The sequence below is a fragment of the Bombina bombina genome, chromosome 10, assembly GCF_027579735.1.
Source record: "Bombina bombina isolate aBomBom1 chromosome 10, aBomBom1.pri, whole genome shotgun sequence".
NCBI classification, from domain to species: Eukaryota; Metazoa; Chordata; class Amphibia; order Anura; family Bombinatoridae; genus Bombina; species Bombina bombina.
This window is the reverse complement of record NC_069508.1, coordinates 97,092,975-97,116,378: the sequence shown is the minus strand read 5'-3', so window position 1 is coordinate 97,116,378 and position 23,404 is coordinate 97,092,975. Positions and strand designations below refer to the sequence as shown.

The 23,404-nt window shown below is 38.8% G+C and overlaps 1 protein-coding gene across 1 annotated transcript; it reads left to right on the top strand.

The window, feature by feature from the left end:
- Positions 1-16,984: 16,984 nt before the first annotated feature.
- Positions 16,985-20,417, top strand: LOC128640738 (matrin-3-like). The gene is made up of 2 exons (XM_053693165.1): positions 16,985-17,066; positions 18,571-20,417. Exons 1-2 carry the CDS (start codon positions 16,985-16,987, stop codon positions 20,379-20,381), a joined length of 1,893 nt encoding a protein of 630 aa, XP_053549140.1. The 3' UTR covers positions 20,382-20,417.
- Positions 20,418-23,404: the final 2,987 nt, after the last annotated feature.

Below are 23,404 nucleotides of genomic sequence, written 5' to 3'. Positions count from 1 at the left end.
TTTCATACCGTTTGCGAGATTAGAGGCATAATACGGGAGCTGGGAGATAGCAATTGCCCCTCCCCCCCCCCACACACAACAGCATTGCCATAACATGATAAGGGGCTGCCCCTATTTTTACTTAGAGAGAGGTGCGATACTCACAGGCACCGTTTCTTCTAGCTGTAGCAGTACTCCACAGCCCTCAATAAAAATATAGCTATAATCCGGCTGTAGTATTATGCCTCTAACGTCCCAACTGGTATGAAAATCAGATAGAGCACCAGCAGTCAAATGTGCCTGAGTTGTGAAATACTTCTAAAAGTTGGTCTTAATTCTTTTTTTTTAATAGCAGCGTTTGTCTCCCCTGAAATTCTCTGCTAGAGAGCCAGCTGCAGACTTGCGCACTATTCGCTCAAACTGAGTTTGTAATTCCCGCCTTCTCACTTGAGGGAGGGCTGTGCAGTGCAGTGCACCCACTTATTACTGCCCCTCTGTATGTGCATGCTACATGTTAGCCCCCGTATACTATGCCGAGGATGGAAACTACAGCAGATATATGTGGCTTTGTCACCCACGCTCAGGACTCTTAGCTGACAGTAGCTAACGCTTAGCACTGGCAGTTTGTGACACTTTACCTTGTCACCATATCCATGGTTACCTGTTGTGGTCACTTAAGTTCTGTGCTAATATAAGGTACCGTAAAATATTACATAACATGTCTGTGACATCCTGAGCGCATTATTGTAACCATGTACTTACAGGATGTAATGTTTGTGGAAATGGATGTTACTGATGTTTGAAATATACATGCAATATACCAATGATTGTCATATTTATTAAACATTTCAGAACATGCATAAATTTTGTGGAACCCGCATAACAAATCTGCAACAAAAGTGTGCATTTATTTTTTTGTTTAAAACTGTTCCATTATTTTTGTAAAATAAGAGAAAAGAAAACACATTTCCTGATTGATATTCTTGGGGGGGGTTTGGGGGCAGCAGAATTTGAAATGCCTAGGGCAGCACAAAACCTAAATACGCCACTGGATGGACACAATATCTGCATGTAAAAGTTTATCATGATAACCAATACAAATTACATTCGGAAATATAATGCACATAGCTTTAGTAGAACCGACATCAGGTAGCAAAGTTCCAACAGATACTTCTGAGGCAGGATCAGATTGAGACATCTTGCAAAATGTAAAATAAAAAACAACATATTAAGCAAAATTTGTCAATTTCCTTATATGACATTTTCAGGAATGGGAAAAAAATGCAAATAGCATAGCCCTCTGAAAAAGGCAAGAGGGAAATTAACGTTACAATGTAACTGAATTTTTTTTGCGCTAAATACATCCGGAAATGACACACTCGCGTCACTAAAGACGCAACCCTGTGTAAGGAACTCGGCGTCAACTACGATGCCGGATATGACGCACTTGCGTCAATGGACGTACTTTTGCGACAAAAAATTATTGCGCCAAGAATGACGCAATAAAGTCTAGCATTTGGCGCACCCACGGGCCTAATACTGCCCGCAAGCACCTGAGTAGCGCTTGCTCATTGGATGACTACATTTAGACACCAATCAGCAAGTGCTACCCAGGTGCTGAACCAAAAATGGTCCGGCTTCTAAGTTTACATTCAAATAAAGATTCCAAGAGAAGTGAGAAAAATTGATTGTAGGTATCAATTAGAAAGTTGCTTAAAATTGCAGGCTCTATCTGAATCACAAAAGTTTAATTTTTACTATACTATCCCTTTAAACTTAGGTTTTTTATTTTTAAAGTATTGTTAGATTTTTTATTTTAATTGTAATTTAGGATTTATTATTTGAATTGTAATTTAGGATTTATTATTTGAATTGTAATTTAGGATTTATTATTTTAATTGTAATTTAGGATTTATTTTATTAATTGTAATTTAGGATTATTTTAATTTATGTAATGGGGTTAATTTAGGAGGTGTTAGGTTATGGGGCTTAGTGATTAGTTATTTGCGTTGTGGAGGCATGGGGGATAAGGGGTTAATAGTTTGAATAGATACTTTGCGATATGTGGGCATGGTGGATTAGGGGTTAATAGTTTAAATAGATACTTTGCGATATGGGGTTTGGCGGATTAGGGGTTAATAGTTTAAATAAATACTTTGCGATATAGGGTTTGCGTATTACGGGTTAATATATTAGTTATAACGGTGGGGGGGTTGTGGTAAAGAGGTAGATATTGCGCATGCGTTAGGTGTTTGATTTTATTTTAACAGCGAGCGACTGGGAAAATATACTTGTATGCGGCGCCGTATATGCAATCGAGTGTAGTGTAAGGTTGGGTTACCATAGTAACCTATTAATGTTTTAGAAACCTTGCATCGGGTGGAAGCGTTAACACAACGCTAACTTACACCTACGTGAAAAAAGTGACCGCACGCAAAGTGGACAATTTTTTTATGGAAACCTGGTACTAAAATGGAGCCATAATTTGCTTTTAGCTGTTGGCCGCTTCGGTAGCTTATGGCTCCATTTTTATCGGCTCAATGGAAACGAGCCCTCTGTGTCTTGCATATGCACAACATAAAAGAATTGTTCCAAACCATCTTGGAATAATTGCAAATATTTCAAAAAATTGCTGAGAACTTTTCAGATCAATGTTAAATATAGGCCTTTTTATTCAGTGAGCCAAAATCGCTTCTGTCCTCTTCTCTCTGTAAAACGCTACTACAGTCTGGCATGCAGGTATTAGCCAACTTTGAATATTTAAATAAATAAATGAAATTGTACAGCCAGCGTGAGGCCTGCCAAAACGCAAGGCATAGTGTGTTGCACCTACCGCACCAACCCACAGACGCCTTGGGATGCAATTAATGTAAGCAGCTAAAAAATGCTTTACCACCGGAGTGTGAAATTGCTATGCAGAGAGAGAAGAATACACAAAATACAATTGTAATCATTTTGTGTTAAACATTTAAATAATTAAATAAACAATGTCTAGCCAGCGTGGGGCCTGCCAAAATGCAAAGCGTGTGTTGCGCCAACTGCACCAACCGCACCCATCTAGATGGGTGCGGTTGGTGCAACACACGCCTTGCATTTTGGCAGGCCCCACGCTGGCTAGACATTGTTTATTTAATTATTACACCTTGTGATGTAATTAAAGGGACAGTCTAGTCAAAGCTAAACTTTCATGATAGGGCATACAATTTTCAACAACTTTCCAATTTACTTTTCTCATCAAATTTGCTTTGTTCTCTTGGTATTCTTTGTTGAAAGCTAAACCGAGGAGAGCTCATATGCTAATTTTCCAAAGAAACAAATAAAGAGGCACTAGAAGTCCAATGTATCAATATAAACTCCTAGCAGTCAAGAACATAAAAATAAGTCCACAGGCAAAGGATAGACAGCTCTTCTACTTAATCCCAATACAGGTAAGACAACAGGTAAACAAATCCTAAAAGGTAGCACAAAGGAGGCGCCACATCGTGGGAACCATAAACCATCCAAATAAGTTCATCACTATATAGGAATACTCACAAAAATAGAAGGCCACTTATGTGCTGGTAGAGGCAGCCTGGAAAATTAGGAGCGATCCAGTACTCACAAAAATAGAAGCCCACTTATGTGCTGGTAGAGGTAGTCTGGAAAATTAGGAGCAATCCAGTACTCACAAATATAGTAGCACTCTTATGTGCTGGTAAAGGCAGTCTGGAAAATTAGGAGCGATCCAGTACTCACAAATATAGTAGCACACTTATGTGCTGGTAGAGGCAGTCTGGAAAATTATGAGCAATCCAGTACTCACAAATATAGTAGCACACTTATGTGCTGGTAGAGGCAGTCTGGAAAATTAGGATCGTCTCCAATGCATAGCAGCAAACAGGAACACCATCCAATAGTAAAAACATTAATTAAAAAGTTAAAATGAACCCTCAGTCATCTAGCTGATGACTCAAAAACCATGCAACGTATCTCGGCTTACAACGCCATTTCATCAGGCATTATATACTAATTTCTAAGCTCTTGAAAGCCGCCTCTTATCTCAGTGCATTTTAACAGTTTTTCACAGCTAGACAGCACTAGCTCATAGGTGCCATATAGATAACATTGTGCTCACTCCCGTGGAGTTACCTAGGAGTCGGCACTGATTGGCTAAAATGCAAGTCTGAAATAAGGGGGCAGTCTGCAGATGTTAGATACAAGGTAATCACAGAGGAAAAAAAGTATATTAATATAACTGTGTTGGTTATGCAAAACTGGGGAATGGGTAATAAAGGGATTATCTATCTTTTTAAACAATAAACATTTTGTAGTAGACTGTCCCTTTAAAATGCTTTACGACAGGAGTATGAAATAGCTTAGCAGCAAAAAGTTAAATAAATAAAAAAATAAATTGTAATCATGTTGTGTTAAAAAAAAGGTAATTTTAAAATAAAATTGTGCAATTTTTTTTAATTTTTCTTTAATTTTTTTTTTTTTTTAAAAAGTAAATTTTTATTAAGGTGAAAAACAGGCTGGTACAGACAGTTAATACGTTGAAGTTAACATCTTCACTATAAAATGTCAGATAACAAAAAGCTTAAAGTATATTAGTCTGCACATAGATATAGATACATTTACACCAGAGCACTCAGCAACCTATAATAGAATATAAATTATTTCAAAAATAACAGTAAATAGTTGCAATGCAATGCTCATGACATACCATAGATAGACAGGTGTCTCATAGTATAGTAATCTGCTCAAAGGGGTTACAAACAAGTAATATAACACCTCATCCAGTTTTTATTTTGTTTCTAGTGAAAGAAAATAATGCCTATTTGTAAGTAAGGGTCACTATTGGACATACTTGCAGTTAGATAATCAGAGTTGACAGATTAATTAAAATATTTAAAGGAACAGGAAACCCCAAAATTGTCTTTCATTATTTGGATAGAACGTACAGTTTTAAACAAGTTTCCAATTTACTTCCATTATCAAATTTACTTTGTTCTCTTGTTATCCCTTGCTGAAGTAACAGCATTGCACTACTGTCAGCAGGATGAACACATCTAGTCAGCCAATCACAAAAGACAAATGTGTGCAGGCACCAATTAGCAGCAGCTCCCACTAGTGTAGGATATGTGCGTATTCTTTTTCAGCAAGGGATACCAAGAGAACAAAGCACATTTGAAAATAGAAGTGAATTTAAAAGTGTCTTAAAATTACATTCCCTATTGGAATCATGCACGTTTAATTTTTATTTCCTATCCCTTTAACTCTCAAGGACCATTTATTTCTTGGCAACCCAGACTCTTGGATCCTAACATAAATGTAGAAACAGTCTATAGAGGGATATCTAATAGAACTAACTAATACTTCTATATGGTCATAAATAAAAAGAGAAAAGCGCTCAACCTGGGAACGAACAATAGCATAATAGCTTGTTCTATGGCTAGTTACCACCCAAGAAGCAGCCTCTTTTTGACCAGCATGTGCCTTTCACAGAGAAGAACTTTCCTGAAGCATATCAGTCTGATCCTGACTTCACAGTACGGTCCAGCCCCGAAATACCAGGCAATCCCTCTCTGAACGAGAGAAACAGCAAAACCCCAGACGTACGTTTTGGCCTATTGTGGGCCTCGTCAGTGAGGTGCAGCCATATCCCTCTAGGCACACTGAGCAATGGGTCCACGTCTGGATTCCCGCATCACACTTAGGGAGACTTCCCTAAGTGTCATAATTTGCATAAATAAAAAGAGAGAAGCGCTCAACCTGGGAACGAACAATAGCAAAATAGCTTGTTCTATGGCTTGTTACCACCCTAGAAGCAGCTTCTTTTTGCTCAATATGTGCCTTTCACAGAGAAGAACTTTCCTGAAGCATATCATTCTGATCCTGACTTCACAGTACAGTCCAGCCCCGAAATACCAGGCAATCCCTCTCTGAACAAGAGAAACAGCAAAACCCCAGACTTACGTTTCGGCCTATTGTGGGCCTCGTCAGTGAGGTGCAGCCATATCCCTCTAGGCACACTAAGCAACGGGTCCACGTCTGGATTCCCGCATCACACTTAGGGAGACTTCCCTAAGTGTCATAATTTGCATAAATAAAAAGAGAGAAGCGCTCAACCTGGGAACGAACAATAGCATAATAGCTTGTTCTATGGCTAGTTACCTTCTATATGGTCCTAAGGAAGAAAATAACAGATATACATAAAATAATGTATCGCTTTTGAACCTATAAGCTTGTCAAATCATTCATAATAGTGGATATTGAGAACTGTTCAATAGCTATAATGGCAGACAATAATAAGTTATACAGCAATAGGAAAAACCTACAAAGTAACATCTCAATATTTCAGAGGATGTAGTTGTAGGTCTCAGAAAAAGTTTACATTATTATAGTGTGGGGGCAGATGTGGGTATTCTACTCAGAACCATTAGTATTTCTAGACTAAGAAAATAGATAATATAATATGATGCACAATGTATACGAGCATTGAGTTAAGAGGACATGAAACCCCAAAAAATTATTTCATGATTTAGGTAGAATATACAATTTTAAACAACTTTCCAGTTTACTTCTATTATCAAATGTGCTTCGTTCTGCTATCATTTGTTGAAAGAGCAGCAATGCACTACTGGTTTCTAACTGAACACATTGGTGAGCCAATGACAATTGGTATATATATGCAGCCACCAATCAACAGCTAGAACCTAGGCTCTTTGCTGCTCCTGAGCTTACCTAGATAAACCTTTCAGCAAAGAATAACAAGAGAAGGAAGCAAATTAAATAATAGAAGTTAATTGGAAAGTTGTTTAAAATTGTATGCTCTGTCTAAATCATGAATGTCTAATTATGACTTTACTGTCCCTTTTAATAGACCAAATACAAGCACACATTCTTATGGAGCCAGTTAAAACCTAGATTCCCAATGAAGACTTAGGACAGCAAGTTTAGCAAGGTCTAGGCGTATTGTAAGAGGGATAGATACTTCCCCTATATTATAAGCCAATGAAATAAAAACATATTGGGCCAGACTAAGAGTGGAGCACAAAAGTTTGCGTGCAAGCAATACCAGGTTTTCGTGCAGGTTAAATTGTGCTGGTATTACAAGTTGAAAGTAAACGCGATCGATTGAGCGCAATTCAAGTTAACGCTCGTCGAGTTAGCGTTGTAGTTAACTGTTTTGCGAAACAAAAAAGTGTCACAAAACACATAAAAAATACATTACAAAGTACATTACACTCATAATAACACCATCTAATAAAAAATATTTCTTAAAAGTATTGCACAAAAAAGGTATAAGGGCTCAAATATATGAGATCTCGGGTGTTAGAAAAAAAATGGCAGGCAAAGGGCTTTAACATTGAGATACATATATATACATATCTAAATATGTATATGTATGTATATACACGTCTATAAATGTGTACGGATGTATTTATATGTGTATGCAGACATATATACACACATATATATATATATATATATATATATATATATATATACACACACACATATTCAGAAGTGGATTGGAGCCCTTTGCAGTTAAGTAGATAAAAAAATAATATTTATGCAATATTCATTGTTAATAAAGTGTTATACCGTGTATTTACTGTAAATATGTCACATTCCAATGTTCTGCACATAGCAGAATATGTTTTTTGTATTTCTAACAAGATATTCCTATATATATATATATATATATATATATATATATAACACATAGAAACACCCAGCACTCACCAGCTAGCTCACAGCTAAGATAAAATCACAACTGGAAAGGTTAGTTACCGCATCTGGCCAAATGGGAAAGCTCAGGCACCACGTCAAGGTCCTTTCCATTGCCTGAGTCCCTAACACAGCCACACCATCATGCGAGCTCACAAAGCCAAACAGACGGAGAACAAAGAAGGGGTGCACAGGTGGATGTAATCACCCAGAGAAAATACAAAACATGGAAGGGAACTGCACTCCAAGACCGGACCAGGTACACATCATGTGACTCAGCAACATCCAGCCCTGGGTGCTAAATAGCACTCCAAAAAAGCTGTGATGTCACCAGAGCCACAGGCAGTTAACCCCAGTCCGGAATGGGTGCAAGAAACAAGGGGGATTACAAACAAAAAGTAATACAACACATAGAAACACACAGCACTCACCAGCTAGCTCACAGCTAAGATAAAATCACAACTGGAAAGGTTAGTTAACGCATCTGGCCAAATGGGAAAGCTCAGACACCACGTCAAGGTCCTTTCCATTGCCTGAGTCCCTAACACAGCCACACCATCATGCGAGCTCACAAAGCCAAACAGACGGAGAACAAAGAAGGGGTGCACAGGTGGATGTAATCACCCAGAGAAAATACAAAACATGGAAGGGAACTGCACTCCAAGACCAGACCAGGTACACATCATGTGACTCAGCAACATCCAGCCCTGGGTGCTAAATAGCACTCCAAAAAAGCTGTGATGTCACCAGAGCCACAGGCAGTTAACCCCAGTCCGGAATGGGTGCAAGAAACAAGGGGGATTACAAACAAAAAGTAATACAACACATAGAAACACCCAGGATTTCACAAATTCTGTATATGCTTTTACTTTATATTTCTTCTAATTAAAATAAAACTGAAAAACTAACAGCTTCAATTTCCCAAAGAGCTTAATTAATTTCTAGAGCCCCTATAAGCAAAGGTTTTCTAGTTTGGATAGAAATTATAATGCAGACTACACAAGGGCTGAACTCACTGAATTTTATAAGAAAAAGTGTGGAACCTGGAAGTCCCAGAGTTGAGTGATGCCTTTCATAGAAAATAAAGAAGCCTTCTGGGATACAGAATTTCACAGGGGGGAGAGAAGGCAACTGGAGAACACCTGGAGATTATATAAAGGCTTAGTTTGCATCAATTACAAATTAGCATGAAATGTGTTTACTACATGATTCCTGAATGTTGACATTCACTTTAACAACTGTCGGACGGACATCATCGGCTGTAGTGGATCATGTCCTCCCGACATTGCTAAATGCCGACAGCATACGCAGTCGGCATTTAACATTGCACAAGCATTTCTGGTCAACAACCTTAAATTTTGTGCTTTTATGTGGATCTGCCTTTACTTTTTTTGTAATAAAGTTTTGGATTTTTTATTACCTTGGTGAGCTACTTCATCTTTTCATTGTTTATGTAAGTTTATTTTTAAATGGCCACTTGCAATTTACAGTACAGGACAGGATGTGACACATTCATGTCTAATCATCAGCTAAATATCCCTAGAAGACATCATATCCAACTACTCAGCTTGTGAGTCAACCTGAGTGTTACACATATAACTTGCATAATTTTTATTTCTAGCAGACAATATGCTTTCAGTTTCCTGAAATACACAAAAATTACAAAAAACACTAACCAAAATCCTAAAAAAGTAACTTTAATGATTTTTTTTATAGAATACATTACAGAGGCGTAACTTGAAACCACAGGGCCCAGGTGCAAGAATCTAAGAAGGGCCCCCCCAAAAGAAAGTGAATTTGATATATATATATATATATATATATATATATAAAATTAATTTTTTTAACATTTAACACAGTAAAAAAATGGGAATCAGATTACGTCTGCAAAAGGAGGTACTCTGTGCCCACAGTCTGTGAGATGGTCTGACCCCCTATTACTGTATATAGTGACACTTTTTAACCCACCAGTACTGTATATAGTGAGTCAGTGACACAGTCAGTAAGATGGCTGGCCTGACCCTACCCGCCCCAGTACTTTATAAAGTGGCCACAGTAGTCTGTGACATGGTCCAGCCCCCCCGTACTGTATATAGTGGTATTGTATAGTGACACTGTTTACCCTCCGCCCCCCCCATGCTATCGTAACAAGGTCTTTAATTTGCTGGTTCCACAAACATACACACACACACACACATACATGCATAAATACACACAGTCACATACATACATACATACATACACACATTCACATACATGCATAAATACACACACAGTCACATACATACACACACACACACACATACATGCATAAATACACACACAGTCGCATACATATACACACACACACACACACATACATGCATAAATACACACACAGTCACATACACACACACACACACATACATGCATAAATACACACACAGTCACATACATACACACACACACACACACACACATACACACACACACACACACACACACACACATACATGCATAAATACACACACAGTCACATACATACACACACACACACACACATACATGCATAAATACACACACAGTCACATACATACACACACACACATACATGCATAAATACACACACAGTCACATACATACACACACACACACACACACACAGTCACATACATACACACACACACATAAACACCAATGGGTAAAACAAAAACACTAACCCTGTAGTCAGAGACACTAGTGAAGCATCATGTCAAACGCACATGATATCAGTGCAGGCAGTGGCAGGTCAACGTATTTTATTTAATTTTTTTTTTTTTTTAAGCTGGGCCACTTAAATTTGAGAATTACAAAAATAAAATAACGTTTTAGCAACAATCATCATATGACCAGTGTATATTTTTAGTCCTGCCTTCTCCTGTAGGCTGTTTGCTTTTCTTTGCATCTAGTATTTGGTGCAGCCTATCAGGTCATTGACAAGGCAGAGGGCTGAACTTCCTTGCCAATTCAGTACATATTGGGCTACCAGGGCTAGGTTACGAGTGGCACTTTAACTGGTGCATTGAAGCCCTTTGCAGTTAAATACCTGAAAAGATAAAAAAAAATTATTAATATTTGATAATGTATTTAACTGTGTATGTAGTATAAATATTTTACGTTCCAATGTTCCTCACATACGTGAAATATTCATAATTTATGTTGGGCTAACGCACGGGTATGGGTGTTAGTTTTTTTTGCATTTGTCACACTCCATACAAGTCTATGGGGGAGTATGTTAACTTGGTTTGCGATATTTTGTAATACGAGCTCTCTCCGATGCCCCTAAAAAGCCTCCATCTAGCGTATTTTAAATTTGAGCGGGAATGCTAAATTGCGCTCCACTCGTAATCTAACCCCTTGTGAGCCAATGATAGCAGGCATGCGTGTGCAGCAATAAATCACTACCCACTCAAAGTAGTACATTACTGCTCCTGAGCCTACCTATGTGTACGCTTTTTAACAAAGGATAGAAAGACAAATAAAGTAAGTTTGAAAATGTATTTTGAAAAGTATCTTAAAATTGCACGCTCTCTCTGAAACATAAAAGTTTAATTTTGACTTTCATGCCACTTAATGACTTGTCCATCCTTTTCAAATAAGGGGCCACATTGGCAATATTGTTTCAGGGTAGGTTAGCAAATTTTTGGATTGTTTTTTAAAAAATTAATCAAGGAAGGACTCAATCTCTTCCCCAAGTTTATCAGTCAGTTGCATAGACGACTGAACTCTGTATGATGCAAATAAGACAATAATGTGGAAGGACAAATTATCGAAATAATAGACAGCAGAGACAGATGGATGGAAAGTTACTGATGAGATGAGGGAAGGAGAGACTTAGATATGTAATGAACTGAAATACATAACTGCACAAAGGTCAGTATATACTTGACAGCATGGGGCCTATCTATCAAGCTCTGAATGGAGCTTGAGGGCCGTGTTTCTGGTGAGCCTGCACAGCAGTTATGAAGCAGCGGTCACAAAGACCGCTGCTCCATAACCCTGTCCGCCTGCTCTGATGAGGCGGGCAGGAATCGCCGGAATTCAACCCGATCGAGTACGATCAGGTTGATTGACACCCCCCCTGCTGGCGGTCGATTGGCCGTGAGTCTGCAGGGGGCGGCGTTGCACCAGCAGCTCACAAGAGCTGCTGGTGCAATGCTGAATATGGAGAGCATATTGCTCTCCGCATTCAGCGATGTCTGTCGGACCTGATACGCACTATCGGATCAAGTCCGACAGATATTTGTTAAATAGGCCTCCATGTATACTTTTTAATTGCATGTACTTTCTGAATCATAAAAGTGTAATAATGACTTTCATGTCCCTTTAAAGGGGCAGTAAACACCTTTTAATTACAAGACATTTCTGTTGTGTTGCTATAGAATAACATATCAGCCAAGTCTTAACATTTTTAAAACAAATTTACATCTTTCTATTGGAATTATTTATCAATAGCCAAACTCCACCCGCCATTTACCTTATTTGGAGATACCAATCTGGGCTTTAGTCTGCAGACAACAAGGCTAGCCACTGTCATAAAGTATAACATAATGCCAGCAGGAGGTGTGGGAGGGAAAGCAGGAGGTGGGTGGGTGGCACAGTGGCAGGGGGAGTGGGATGGGCAGGGCCGGACTGGGAAATCAGACCGGTCCTGGAAATTTGTATGGCCCGGCCCAGCCCCGCCCCGCCCCCTCCATCTCAGTCACGCCGCCCTCCGGCTCATGGCCCAATCCAGACCTGAAAAGAAACAACCCAACATAACGGATGTTCCACATCACTGGTGAGCGTGAATGTTGCTTTTGCTCACCAGACAGTGTGTGACACCGCGTGACCACCGGCTAGCCTCGCTGCAGCTTCTTGCCACGCTCCCTGCCTCGGCTCGCTGCTTCCCTCTCATCTCTGGGACTCTGTGTGGGAGCAGTAGGAAGAGGAAGTGAGTCTCAGGGAGCACCGAGTAGGAGATTGCAGTGTCACGTGGCATGAAACATACCAAAATGGGCCTAGATCAATACATTGGGATGTGTACTTAAAAAAACAAGTCTCTTGTTTCTGTTTAAATGGAGTGATAGCAAAAATGCTCTCTGAAATTCCCGGTAACGAAGGTGTTAAAGGGACAGTCAAGTCAAAATAAAACTTTCATGATTCAGAAAGGTCATGTAATTTTAAACAACTTTCCAATTGACTTTTATCATCAAATTTTGTTTTGCTCACTTGGTATTCTTTGTTGAAAGCTACAACTAGGTAGGATCATATGCTAATTTATAAGCCCTTAACAGCCACCTCTTATCTCAGTGTAGATAACATTGTGTTCACTCCCATGGAGTTATTTATGAGTCCAAACTGATTGGCTAGAATGCAAGTGTGTCAAAAGAACTGAAATAAGGGGGTAGATTGCAGAGGCTTAGATACAATGTAATCACAGAGGTAAAAAGTGTATTTATATAACCGTGTTGGTTATGCAAAACTGGGGTTTATGCATCTTTATAAAGAACACAAATTTTCAAGTAGACTTAAAAGTTTCAAGGTTATAAATATGGAACCCATTGCAAGATGCTTGTCTGGTATGTAACAATAAATAATAAAGAATAAGTATTGGGTCTAGACTGTCCCTTTAAAGGACCATTCCAGCCAAAATTGGAATCCACATGGATGCATTTCAGTTTTGAATAGAACCATTTTGATAATATACATGTATTAGCAAAAATGCTTCTAATACAAGCTATAGCTGTTTCATAACTGTATTTAAGTATGCACTGTGCCCAGCACTTGCTCAGAGAGCCTAAGGTGCTTGTGCCATCTGGTAATGACCCAATTTGTTAATTGCAGACATGATACAAGCCCCACTGGTGCTCTGAGCAGCTGTAGTACTTAAATGCTGGTGCACTGAGAATGTCTAGCTATACTTCACATGCATGTGCAGACCAGAGAAAAATATTAACACTAGAACAGTGATAACTTTTACTAGAAGCATTTTGGCCAGTACATGTATAGTGCAAATATGTTTCTGTTCAAATATGTAATTCATCTATGTGCATTTAATTTTTACCGGAATGTCCCTTTAACACAGGCCAGTGGGACTTGAAGATAGGTAATAGTCAGCAGGACTCAGGTAGCAGAGCTCAGTAGTGTGTCAAGATAAGATAATGATATGCCGGAAAGCAACAGTAGGTTTGACCAGTGGCCACCGGGCACAATAGTCAGCAGGTCCTGGAGCAAGTAGTGACCAGTAGGTATCAGGTGCAGTACCAATTAATGGACAGCAGGTAAAGGAGTGGGTAGAGGCCAGCAAGTAAAGGAATAAGTATTGGTCAGCTGGAAGACTAACAGGTAGTGGCCATCAGGTGCAGGAACCTATAATAGCCATCAGGTACAAGACTGGTAGAGGCCAGCAAGTAAAGGAATACGTATTGGTCAGCTGGAAGACTAACAGGTAGTGGCCATCAGGCGCAGGAACCTATAATAGCCATCAGGTACAAGACTAAGTAATGGTCAGCAGGAATGATTAGCAGAACACAGAGCAGCAATAGTCAGGAAGAACACATCCAGTAATGACCAGCAGTTCTCATGAAAATTGGAAAGTCGGGGTATATGTTTAATAGGACACCTGTTAGTGATCTAATGCCAGCAGCATCCCAAATGCTCCCCTGTTAAAGGGACACTGGACACAAATTTTTTCATTCATGATTCAGATAGAACATGCAATTTTAAGCAACTTTCTAATTTACTTCTATTATCGATTTTTCTTCGTTCTCTTGCTATCTTTATTTGAAAAAGAAGGCATCTAAGCTAAGGAGCCAGCAAATTTTGTGTTCAGAACCATGGATAGCACTTGTTTATTGGTGCTGTCCAATCAGCAAGGACAACCCAGTTTGTTCACTAAAAATGGGCCGGCATCTAAACTTACAGTCTGGCTTTTCAAATAAACATACCAAGAGAATGAAGAAAATTTGATAATAGGAGTAAATTAGAAAGTTGCTTAAAATTGCATGCTCTATCTGAATCACGAAATAATTTTTTTGGGTTCAGTGTCCCTTTAATTCTAGTAGGATGTGAGTAGTGTGCTCTGCTTTAGAGGAGCAAGACACTTCAGCATTTCTTCTGCTATACCATGAGATATTAGCTATTTTAGGCCCAAATCCTGGTGCAGGTTTGACAGGATAATTCAGATGAAAAACCTGAACATGCTCAATGCATGAACAGTATCAGGAAACTCCCAGCTTCTCACCTAAGGCCTGTAACTTAATTTTATTAATTATTCAAGCTTATTAGATATTTGAATTAGGGATTGGATAAACCTCAAATTTCTTAACCTCACACAACAAAATTGGAACAGCAGACAATAATCCGTCTGGGAAAGTGTTAGGCAGATAAGGTTTGAGCACAGACACATTAAGCAGGGGGTGAATGAAGAGGTAGGAAGGAAGTTGAAGTTTAAAGGCAACACAGTTGATCTGAGGCGTTTTGAGAAAGGACCCAATGAACTTGTTTACCAATTTCTTGCAGAGCAGAACTAGTTATGACATCCAGACACGATCAATGCACTTGTAATTGGAGCAGCAACCAGAGTGACAAAGTTCCACTACAGCATCTCTCTAAGGGTTTGATGAACAAAATCTTGCTGGCACAGAGAGAAATTCTGGGGGCTTTTTTTTAGCATTATATTGTAATGTATGTTTCTCGCATTGACATCTGGAACCCTTCACAGCTAGGTGAACAGTTCTTGCCTTTCTAAAATGTAGTACCGCAATAGACCTTGCAGTACTGCTGAGACATCTTAGAAAATTTCTCCAGAGCAGAGAGCTTTAGATCACTGGTTTCAGAGCGGATACACACAAGTATATCTCTTTTTTGCTCTTACTCTATGAGGCCCATTTATCAAGCTCCGAATGGAGCTTGAGGGCCCGTGTTTCTGGCGAGTCTTTAGACCCGCCAGAAACAGCAGTTATGAAGCAGTGGCCTAAAGACCGCTGCTCCATAACCCTGTCCACCTGCTCTGAGCAGGCGGACAGGAATAGCCACAATTCAATCCGATCGAGTACGATCGGGTTGATTGACACCCCCTGCTGGTGGCCAATTGGCTGCAAGTCTGCAGGGGGAGGCGTTGCACTCTTGTGAGCTGCTGGTGCAATGCTGAGCACGGAGAGCGTATTGCCCTCCGCATTCAGCGATGTCTGTCGGACCTGATCCGCACTGTCGGATCAGGTCCGACAGACATTTGATAAATAGGCCTCAATATCTCTACTTTCCTAAATTGACCCAAAACCATGTGTCATAGATAAAAACAGAGAAGTGCTCAACCTGGGAACGAACAATAGCATAATAGCTTGTTCTATGGCTAGTTACCACCCAAGAAGCAGCCTCTTTTTGCTCAAAATGTGCCTTTCACAGAGAAGAACTTTCCTGTAGCATATCAGTCTGATCCTGACTTAACAGTGCAGTCCAGTCCCGAAATATTAGACAATCCCTTTCTGAACAAGAGAAACGGCAAAACCCCAGACGTACGTTTCAGTCTATTGTGGGCTTCGTCAGTGAGGTGCAGCCATAACCCTCTAGGCACACTGAGCAACGGGGTCCACGTCTGGCTTCCTGCATCACTCTTAGAGAGACCTCCCTCAGGGTCATAATTTGCATAAATAAAAACAGAGAAGCGCTCAACCTGGGAACGAACACTAGCATAATAGCTTGTTCTATGGCGAGTTACTACCCAAGAAGCAAAAAAAAAAATTTGGTGCATAACTTTTTTTAATTCAATATATATTTATTTTTTAGCTGCCTAATTTTGGCTTCAAATTAGGGGCCATATGTGGTGGCATAATGACTAGAATGGGTGAAACATAGGGAGACAGAGAGTGCAGGTCAGCCATAACAGATATAAGCATCTGGTTTAAAAATATCACTGCACAGTCCCTGTGCTCACTGATGCCGGTGCTGGTGACAGCAGTGGGACTCGTCTCGATCCACAGCCTAAGGGGTATTACTGGGGATAATCGGCACTCACAATCCTCCAACTTTTTATAAACTGCAAGATAAGTCCTATTTCAGTGTATAGATAATTGGCATAATGATTATACAGTGCAGTGTATTCATTTTCAGTGTATAAATGTTCTGCAGCACGGAGTGCTCACCATCAGTGTATACGCACTGTTCTGTTTTTTAGTGTATAATCCCTCAACATCATTATACAGTACAGCATATGTTATCAGTGTATAGGTACTCTGCATTAAGTATACACAGCAGCATGTGTATAAATAAAAAAAAGAGAATTTTTTGAGATATGACACTATGTGAGTTGTTCTCTCTTGTTGCTAAACTCAAAATAGTTAAGTCTTCTAGTGCTGTTGACCTGAAGAACAGAGGTACAAAAATAATGAGTGCGCTAATGAAAGCTAAGAGAGATATGTGTTCTACACTATTCTGTCAATGGTTAAAAGGTTATGTTGTGGTTTAAGTATGAGTTAAGGAAAAAAGTATATAAATATAAAAACGTGTAGAGGAATAGTACAGTGTGGTAGGATCTAATGGATACACGAAACCTAAGCAAATATATTAGTAAAATCTAATGTATGATTGACAGGCCCTGCTCTGCTCTTACACAACTGGTCGCTCAAGAGCAAGGGCCAGGATGAACAACAGAGCTCTTCTGCCGTCTTAAATGTTGCCAAGTGGCCATTGCAGATGCTCATGCAGAAAGAAAGACAACTGAGTCCATGCTTCCAGTGAAAACTAATAGTTTATTGTATATGGAACATACAATTCAATGATACTCTCCTCTAGAACTGATGCGGTTCACGCATGCGCACATGCACTTCATCAGAGATCGCAAATGGACAGGCTCTCATTGCAGATAGACAGGCTCTCTGCTTGAGAACGTGTCTGCCTGCAGCTTGGTAAATTTTCATGTTAGACATACTAGTATTAGTCTAGTTATAATGGTGAAAAAAAAAAGAGATCATCCTGCCTCCAGGTTTGTGTGTTTTATATATTGTCACCACTATTTGATTCACCACCACTGATTTTCTTTGTTGTGCAGAGCCTCCACTTTGAAATGTTATTTCATGCAGAAATTAAAGGGACACTGAACCCATTTTTTTTTCTTTCATGATTCCGATCATGCAATTTTAAGTAACTTTCTAATTTACTCCTATTATCAATTTTTCTTCGTTCACTTGCTATCTTTATTTGAAAAGAAGGCATCTAAGCTTCTTTTTTTGGTTCAGAACTCTGGACAGCACTTTTTATTGGTGGATGAATTTATCCACCAATCAGCAAGAATAACCCAGGTTATTCACCAAAAATGGGCCGGCATCTAAACTTACATTATTGCATTTCAAATAAAGATACCAAGAGAATGAAGAAAATTTGCTAATAGGAGTAAATTAGAAAGTTGCTTAAAATTGCATGCTCTGTCTCAATCACAAAAGAAAAAATTTGGGTTTAGTGTCAAGGACTAGTCAACACAGTAGATTCGCATAATTAACAAATGCAAGATAACAAGACAATGCTATAGCACTTTGTCTAAACTTCAAATGAGTAGTACATTTTTTTCCTGACAATTTTAAAAGTTATGTATATTTCCACTCCCCCTGTACCATGTTACAGCCATCAGCCAATCACAAATGCATACACACTTATTCTGGGAATTCTTGCACATGCTCAGTAGGAGCTGGTGACTCAAAAAGTTTAAATATAAAAAGACTGTGAACATTTTGTTAATGGAAGTAAATTGTAAAGTTGTTTAAAATTGCATGCTCAATCTGAATAATGAAAGTTTAATTTTGACTTGAGTGTCCCTTTAACTATTATAGCTATTTTAGTTATAATAAATCAGATTGACAGTCAAGAATTTGATATTGCACTAAGCTTGCGCCTTCTTTTACAGAGCGCTCGTTGTGTGTCACGGTGCAGACCAGACGTGGAATCGGTGGACTGAGGACTATAATCAACACATCAATGGACCAACCCATGGAAGACGCTGCCAACTACTTCTGGAAATATATCCTGAGTGGAATCCTGATGCTGGCCGTGGAAGGGGTGATCCTTTTATGGTGCATCAATCCACTAACCCAGCACCAGGAATTTTGGGACCTCCTCCCCCTCCATTCCATATGGGAGATGACGGTGGACGTGGGGGTTTTAGAAGACACCCAGGTGAAGACATGCCAGGACCACGACACATGCAAAAGCGAAGAGAGGGGGCTGGTAGAGTTGTTCATATAATGGATTTTCAGAGAGGAAAGAATTTAACATATGAGATTCTACGCCTTTGTGAGCCATTTGGCGTTATAAGAAATCATCTTATTCTAAATAAAATTAATGAGGCATTCATTGAAATGGCTACTTGGGAGGAGGCTGTGACTGTTGTGGATTTCTACATGTCGCATCCTGCACTAATATTTGGAAAACCAGTTAGAGTTCATTTGTCTCAAAAATATAAAAGAATTAAGAAACCAACCGTGAAGCCTGATCCAAAATTTGATTCAAAATTTGAACCAAAACAAGATGCTGGGAAAGTGATACATTTGAGCAACCTACCCCATTCTGGTTATTCTGATGGATCAGTTATCAAACTTGCTGAGGCATACGGAAAAGTTAAAACCTATATTTTGATGAGAATGAAGAACATGGCCTTTATCGAAATGGAAAAAGCAGATGATGCCAGGGCAATGGTTGACCTTTGTTCGAAGAAAACTCTCTATTTCCAGGGGAAGGCACTGAAGGTCGACCTTTCTGAAAAATACAAAAGGCTTGCTCTGAGATTTCCAAATAAGGTAGCTGAACAACTTCAGAAAGAAAAGAACAGAAAAAGAGCACATTCTCCAGATCGCAAAGATGGTGCAAGTGATAAGAAATCTGCTAAAGTAGAAGGTAGCAATGGTGAAAGCAAAGGTTCTTCCAAAGACAAGACTTCAACAAATGAGGAGTCCTCTCAGAAAAAGTCAGGGGAGCAAGATGATCAGAAAGACTCTGTTGTTGCCATTTTGTTGGAGAATGAGAGCGAGCTTATAGGGGAGGAGGAGGAGGAAGAGGAGGAAGCGGCCGCTCTCATGGAGACTAGTAGTTCTGTTGGTGATGAAACTGATCAGCAGGACTTAAGTGACCTGACTTCAATGGAAACGGATGCAGATAAAACTACAAAGGAAGTAGTCAGTACATCAGTAAAAGGAAAACAAGACAAGCTGAAAAAGGGTTCACATGAGTTTCCTGGTAATATAGAAGACTTTGTTACCTTGGACGAAGTTGGAGATGAAGAAGACCCTGATGGTCAAAAGGTTAAATCTGGCTTGGTGAACAAGGGCATTAAAGTTGTCAGTTCTGTTGAAATGATGATGGCAAGCACAAGTGTTGATGAGCCTGAACATGAAAATGAAGCTACAGTGGTGAAGGAACAAGATGAAAAGCAACAAGTTAATCCTGAATGTGTAGAGTCTGAGACCGGTGAAAATGCCACCAATACATCAGGGCCTAAAGATTATGTAATTGGGCCGTATCAGCCTAATAATCCTGTTGGTGTTGAATATGTGATTCCAAAGAATGGCTATTACTGCAGACTGTGCTCACTTTTCTACACAAATGAAGAGGTCGCTAAGGTTACGCACTGTAGCACTTTATCTCACTATCAGAAACTCAAGAAAATCCTTGGAAAGATGGCAAAAAATCAAAAGAAGGACTGACTGAAGATGTCAAAGATGTAAAGATTTGTGAAGGTTTTTTTTTACGTTGAAAGAAACCGGTTATTTTTCTGCAAAATGACGTTTTTTTTTCCCTTTTAATTCTGCTAATGCAAATATGCAGTTTGATGTAGAAGTTTGTTATTAAAACCTTAAAATTTTTTATAGCTTGTTCAGTGATAGTCTGGGTGACAATAAAATGTTAAATCCAAAAAAAAAAAAAAAAAAAAAAAAAAAGAATTTGATATTATTATTGATAAAATAGTTATCTATAGCTGCTTAACACATAACTAGAACAAGCAGTAATACTATATAAATTCAATATATCACTGGCCCCTGGCAAAAGCAATATATTGAAGCCCTCTCTAGCATCAAAGGGGTTAAGAATCCAGCCACATCTCAAAGCTTCTCTGTGCAGTCCCTCATGCCTGAACAATGAGCAGTATGTACAGGTATTGGCTGCTTCAACAATTCTTAAAGGGGCAGTATACAACAATTTTCATTTAACTGCATGTAATAGACACTACTATAAAAAATAATATGCACAGATACTGGTATAAAAATCCAGTGAAAACATACGTAGAAGCTCCCAATTTAACACTGCTAATGAGATAAGCCTGGGACACCCACTGAAAGAGCAGACCCCCCCCCCCCCCGCATATGAAAAGACCCATTATACAAACAGAAGCAGTCTGAAGTCTGTATACATCAGTATACATCTACAACATTTGAGGCTTAGCTAGGAGTCTGAAAATCCACACAGTGTTATTTAAAAATAAGCAAAGCTATACATTTTTACAAAAACATACCCAGATAGGCTATATAAATGGATCACCTACAAAACATTTATGCAAAGAAAATTGTAGTGTATGATGTCCCTTTAAGTAGTCTTTTTAAAGTGAAGGTCAATTTTGACGAATTAGTTCCCGGTTTTTAATAATCCTATTAAAAACAAGGGCACTTTAATTCCACAAAATTTACATTTCAAGCGTTTTCTTCAAAAACGTACCTTTTACTCCTGAAAGCTGCTCCATCGATTCCCCCGGCCGTCGGAAGCCTCTGCCTACGTCAGAAATGATGAATCCAGCTTCCTCTAATCACGGTGTTCCCTCCTGGGGGATCATGGCCGGTGGGAACACTGTGATTCGATGAATCTGGATTCGTCATTTTGGACCCGCGAAGAGGACTTGCAATGGGCGGAGGAAGTGCTGCAGCTTGAAATGTCAATTTTGATGAATTAAAGTGCCCTTGTTTTTAATAGGATTATTCAAAACCGGGCACTAATTTGTCAAAATTGACCTTCACTGTAAGGTCACATGGACATGCTACATTGGGTTCTTGGGCAGTCAAACAATGAAAATGAAAATAAGGGGTCAATTTATCAAAGTGTCAACTGATAATACGCTTGAATCCCGCGTCCTATTTGTCACGAGATTGATCCGCTGTAGTTATCAAAGCACCAAGATCGGCAAATGTTGAAATTAGTGACGTAAAATAAGATCCAACTATCTCAATCCGACACAGATCGATACTTGCGTCATTACAGATGTTTCGAATTCTCATTCAACTCTATTTGACACTTTTCCCAATTTATCAAACATTTAACAGATACGCTTGCGTGTATTCCGACGTAGCGTACCTAGTTTTCAATCCGCCATCCTTGAGGTTGCGGATGCTATAGAACTCAATGGGAGTCTGAAAACACAGAAAGCTTATGTTCAATGCTGCAAGAGAATGAAGTATATTACATAATAAAAGCAAATTAGAAACTCTATTAAAATTGTATACCCTTTCTAAATCAAACAATATTATTGCTCCACATTTTGGTGCACTAGTAGATATAGGGATAAAAATTAAAGACATTACTACTTATGGGTTATGCTACAAATTTGTCTCTCATTACAAAGCAAGGGGACAATATTGCTACAAATTTGTTGAAAAGTTTTGCCCCAAACTTGTCGCACTAATAGATATAGAGATAAAAATGAAATAAATACACAACATAATATAGCTAACTTCCTTTTTATTTTTTGTGAAAAGTCTATGTGCACCATGTTTAAGCCATGTAATACAAGTCCCACTCTCCACTTCGCTCCAAATTTGACGCAACACTTTTTGCACCAATTATGACGCAAACTCCTAAACAACCCACACACTAGTGAATTTTTCAACCACTTTTGATTGCAATATGCATAATTACATGATTTATGACATCAGCCAATCTGATTCAAATATACATTTTAAACTACCACTAACGAATCAAAATGCTTGATACTTGTGTCATTGATCACTCATCAGAACTTGTAAGTGCTATTTGTTACATTGTGTATTATACTTTGAAAGTATGTATATGTGAATTTAGAATTAAAGATAAATATTGATGCTGACATTAGGACACACAGTGTAATATTTTAGACAAGGATTTTAAAATTTGAATTGATGTTTGATTCAATATAATCTTAAACTGATAGCTCAAAGGGATAGCCCATCTAACATTAAACTGTCATGATTCAGATACAGCAGAAATTAAAATCACCTCTTTACTGTCATGCTATTTTCAGTGTATTTCTTCCTTCTCTTGAATTTCTTTTTCAGTAAGAAATGTCATCATATATGCCAGCCCATTTTATAACACCTGTGAAGGAGTGATTTTTAAAACTAGATTGCAATCAGGAGGGGTTACACAGGTACAGAGAGAAAACTGGCCCAGCTCTTAAAATATCCATTGATAGCAAATAAATACATATGATACCCTGATTACATGTTATAGTTGCAATTATTTCTGCTGAGAATAATAATACATTTACACTATTTACATATAGTGGTCTAAATAAACACAGAGATATGAAAGACAAAATTGTTTAGAACAAAAAAAGAAATTTGGGGGGGGGGGGACTTCCGGGGCTGCGGCCATGACTGGTCACAGTTTTGTGTGCTGCTCCACCTTCTCCACTTCAGTGGTCTAACATCCTATTATTAAGATACCATCCTGGACTGAAAAAAAAATATTTAAGACTAGCAGAAGA

Coding starts and splice junctions, on each gene's coding strand:
- LOC128640738 (XM_053693165.1), top strand. CDS start 16,985: ATGACACTATGTGAGTTGTTCTCTCTTGTTGCTAAACTCAAAATAGTT. Junction 17,067..18,570: donor TGTTGACCTGAAGAACAGAG/GTACAAAAATAA, acceptor TATTGCACTAAG/CTTGCGCCTTCTTTTACAGA.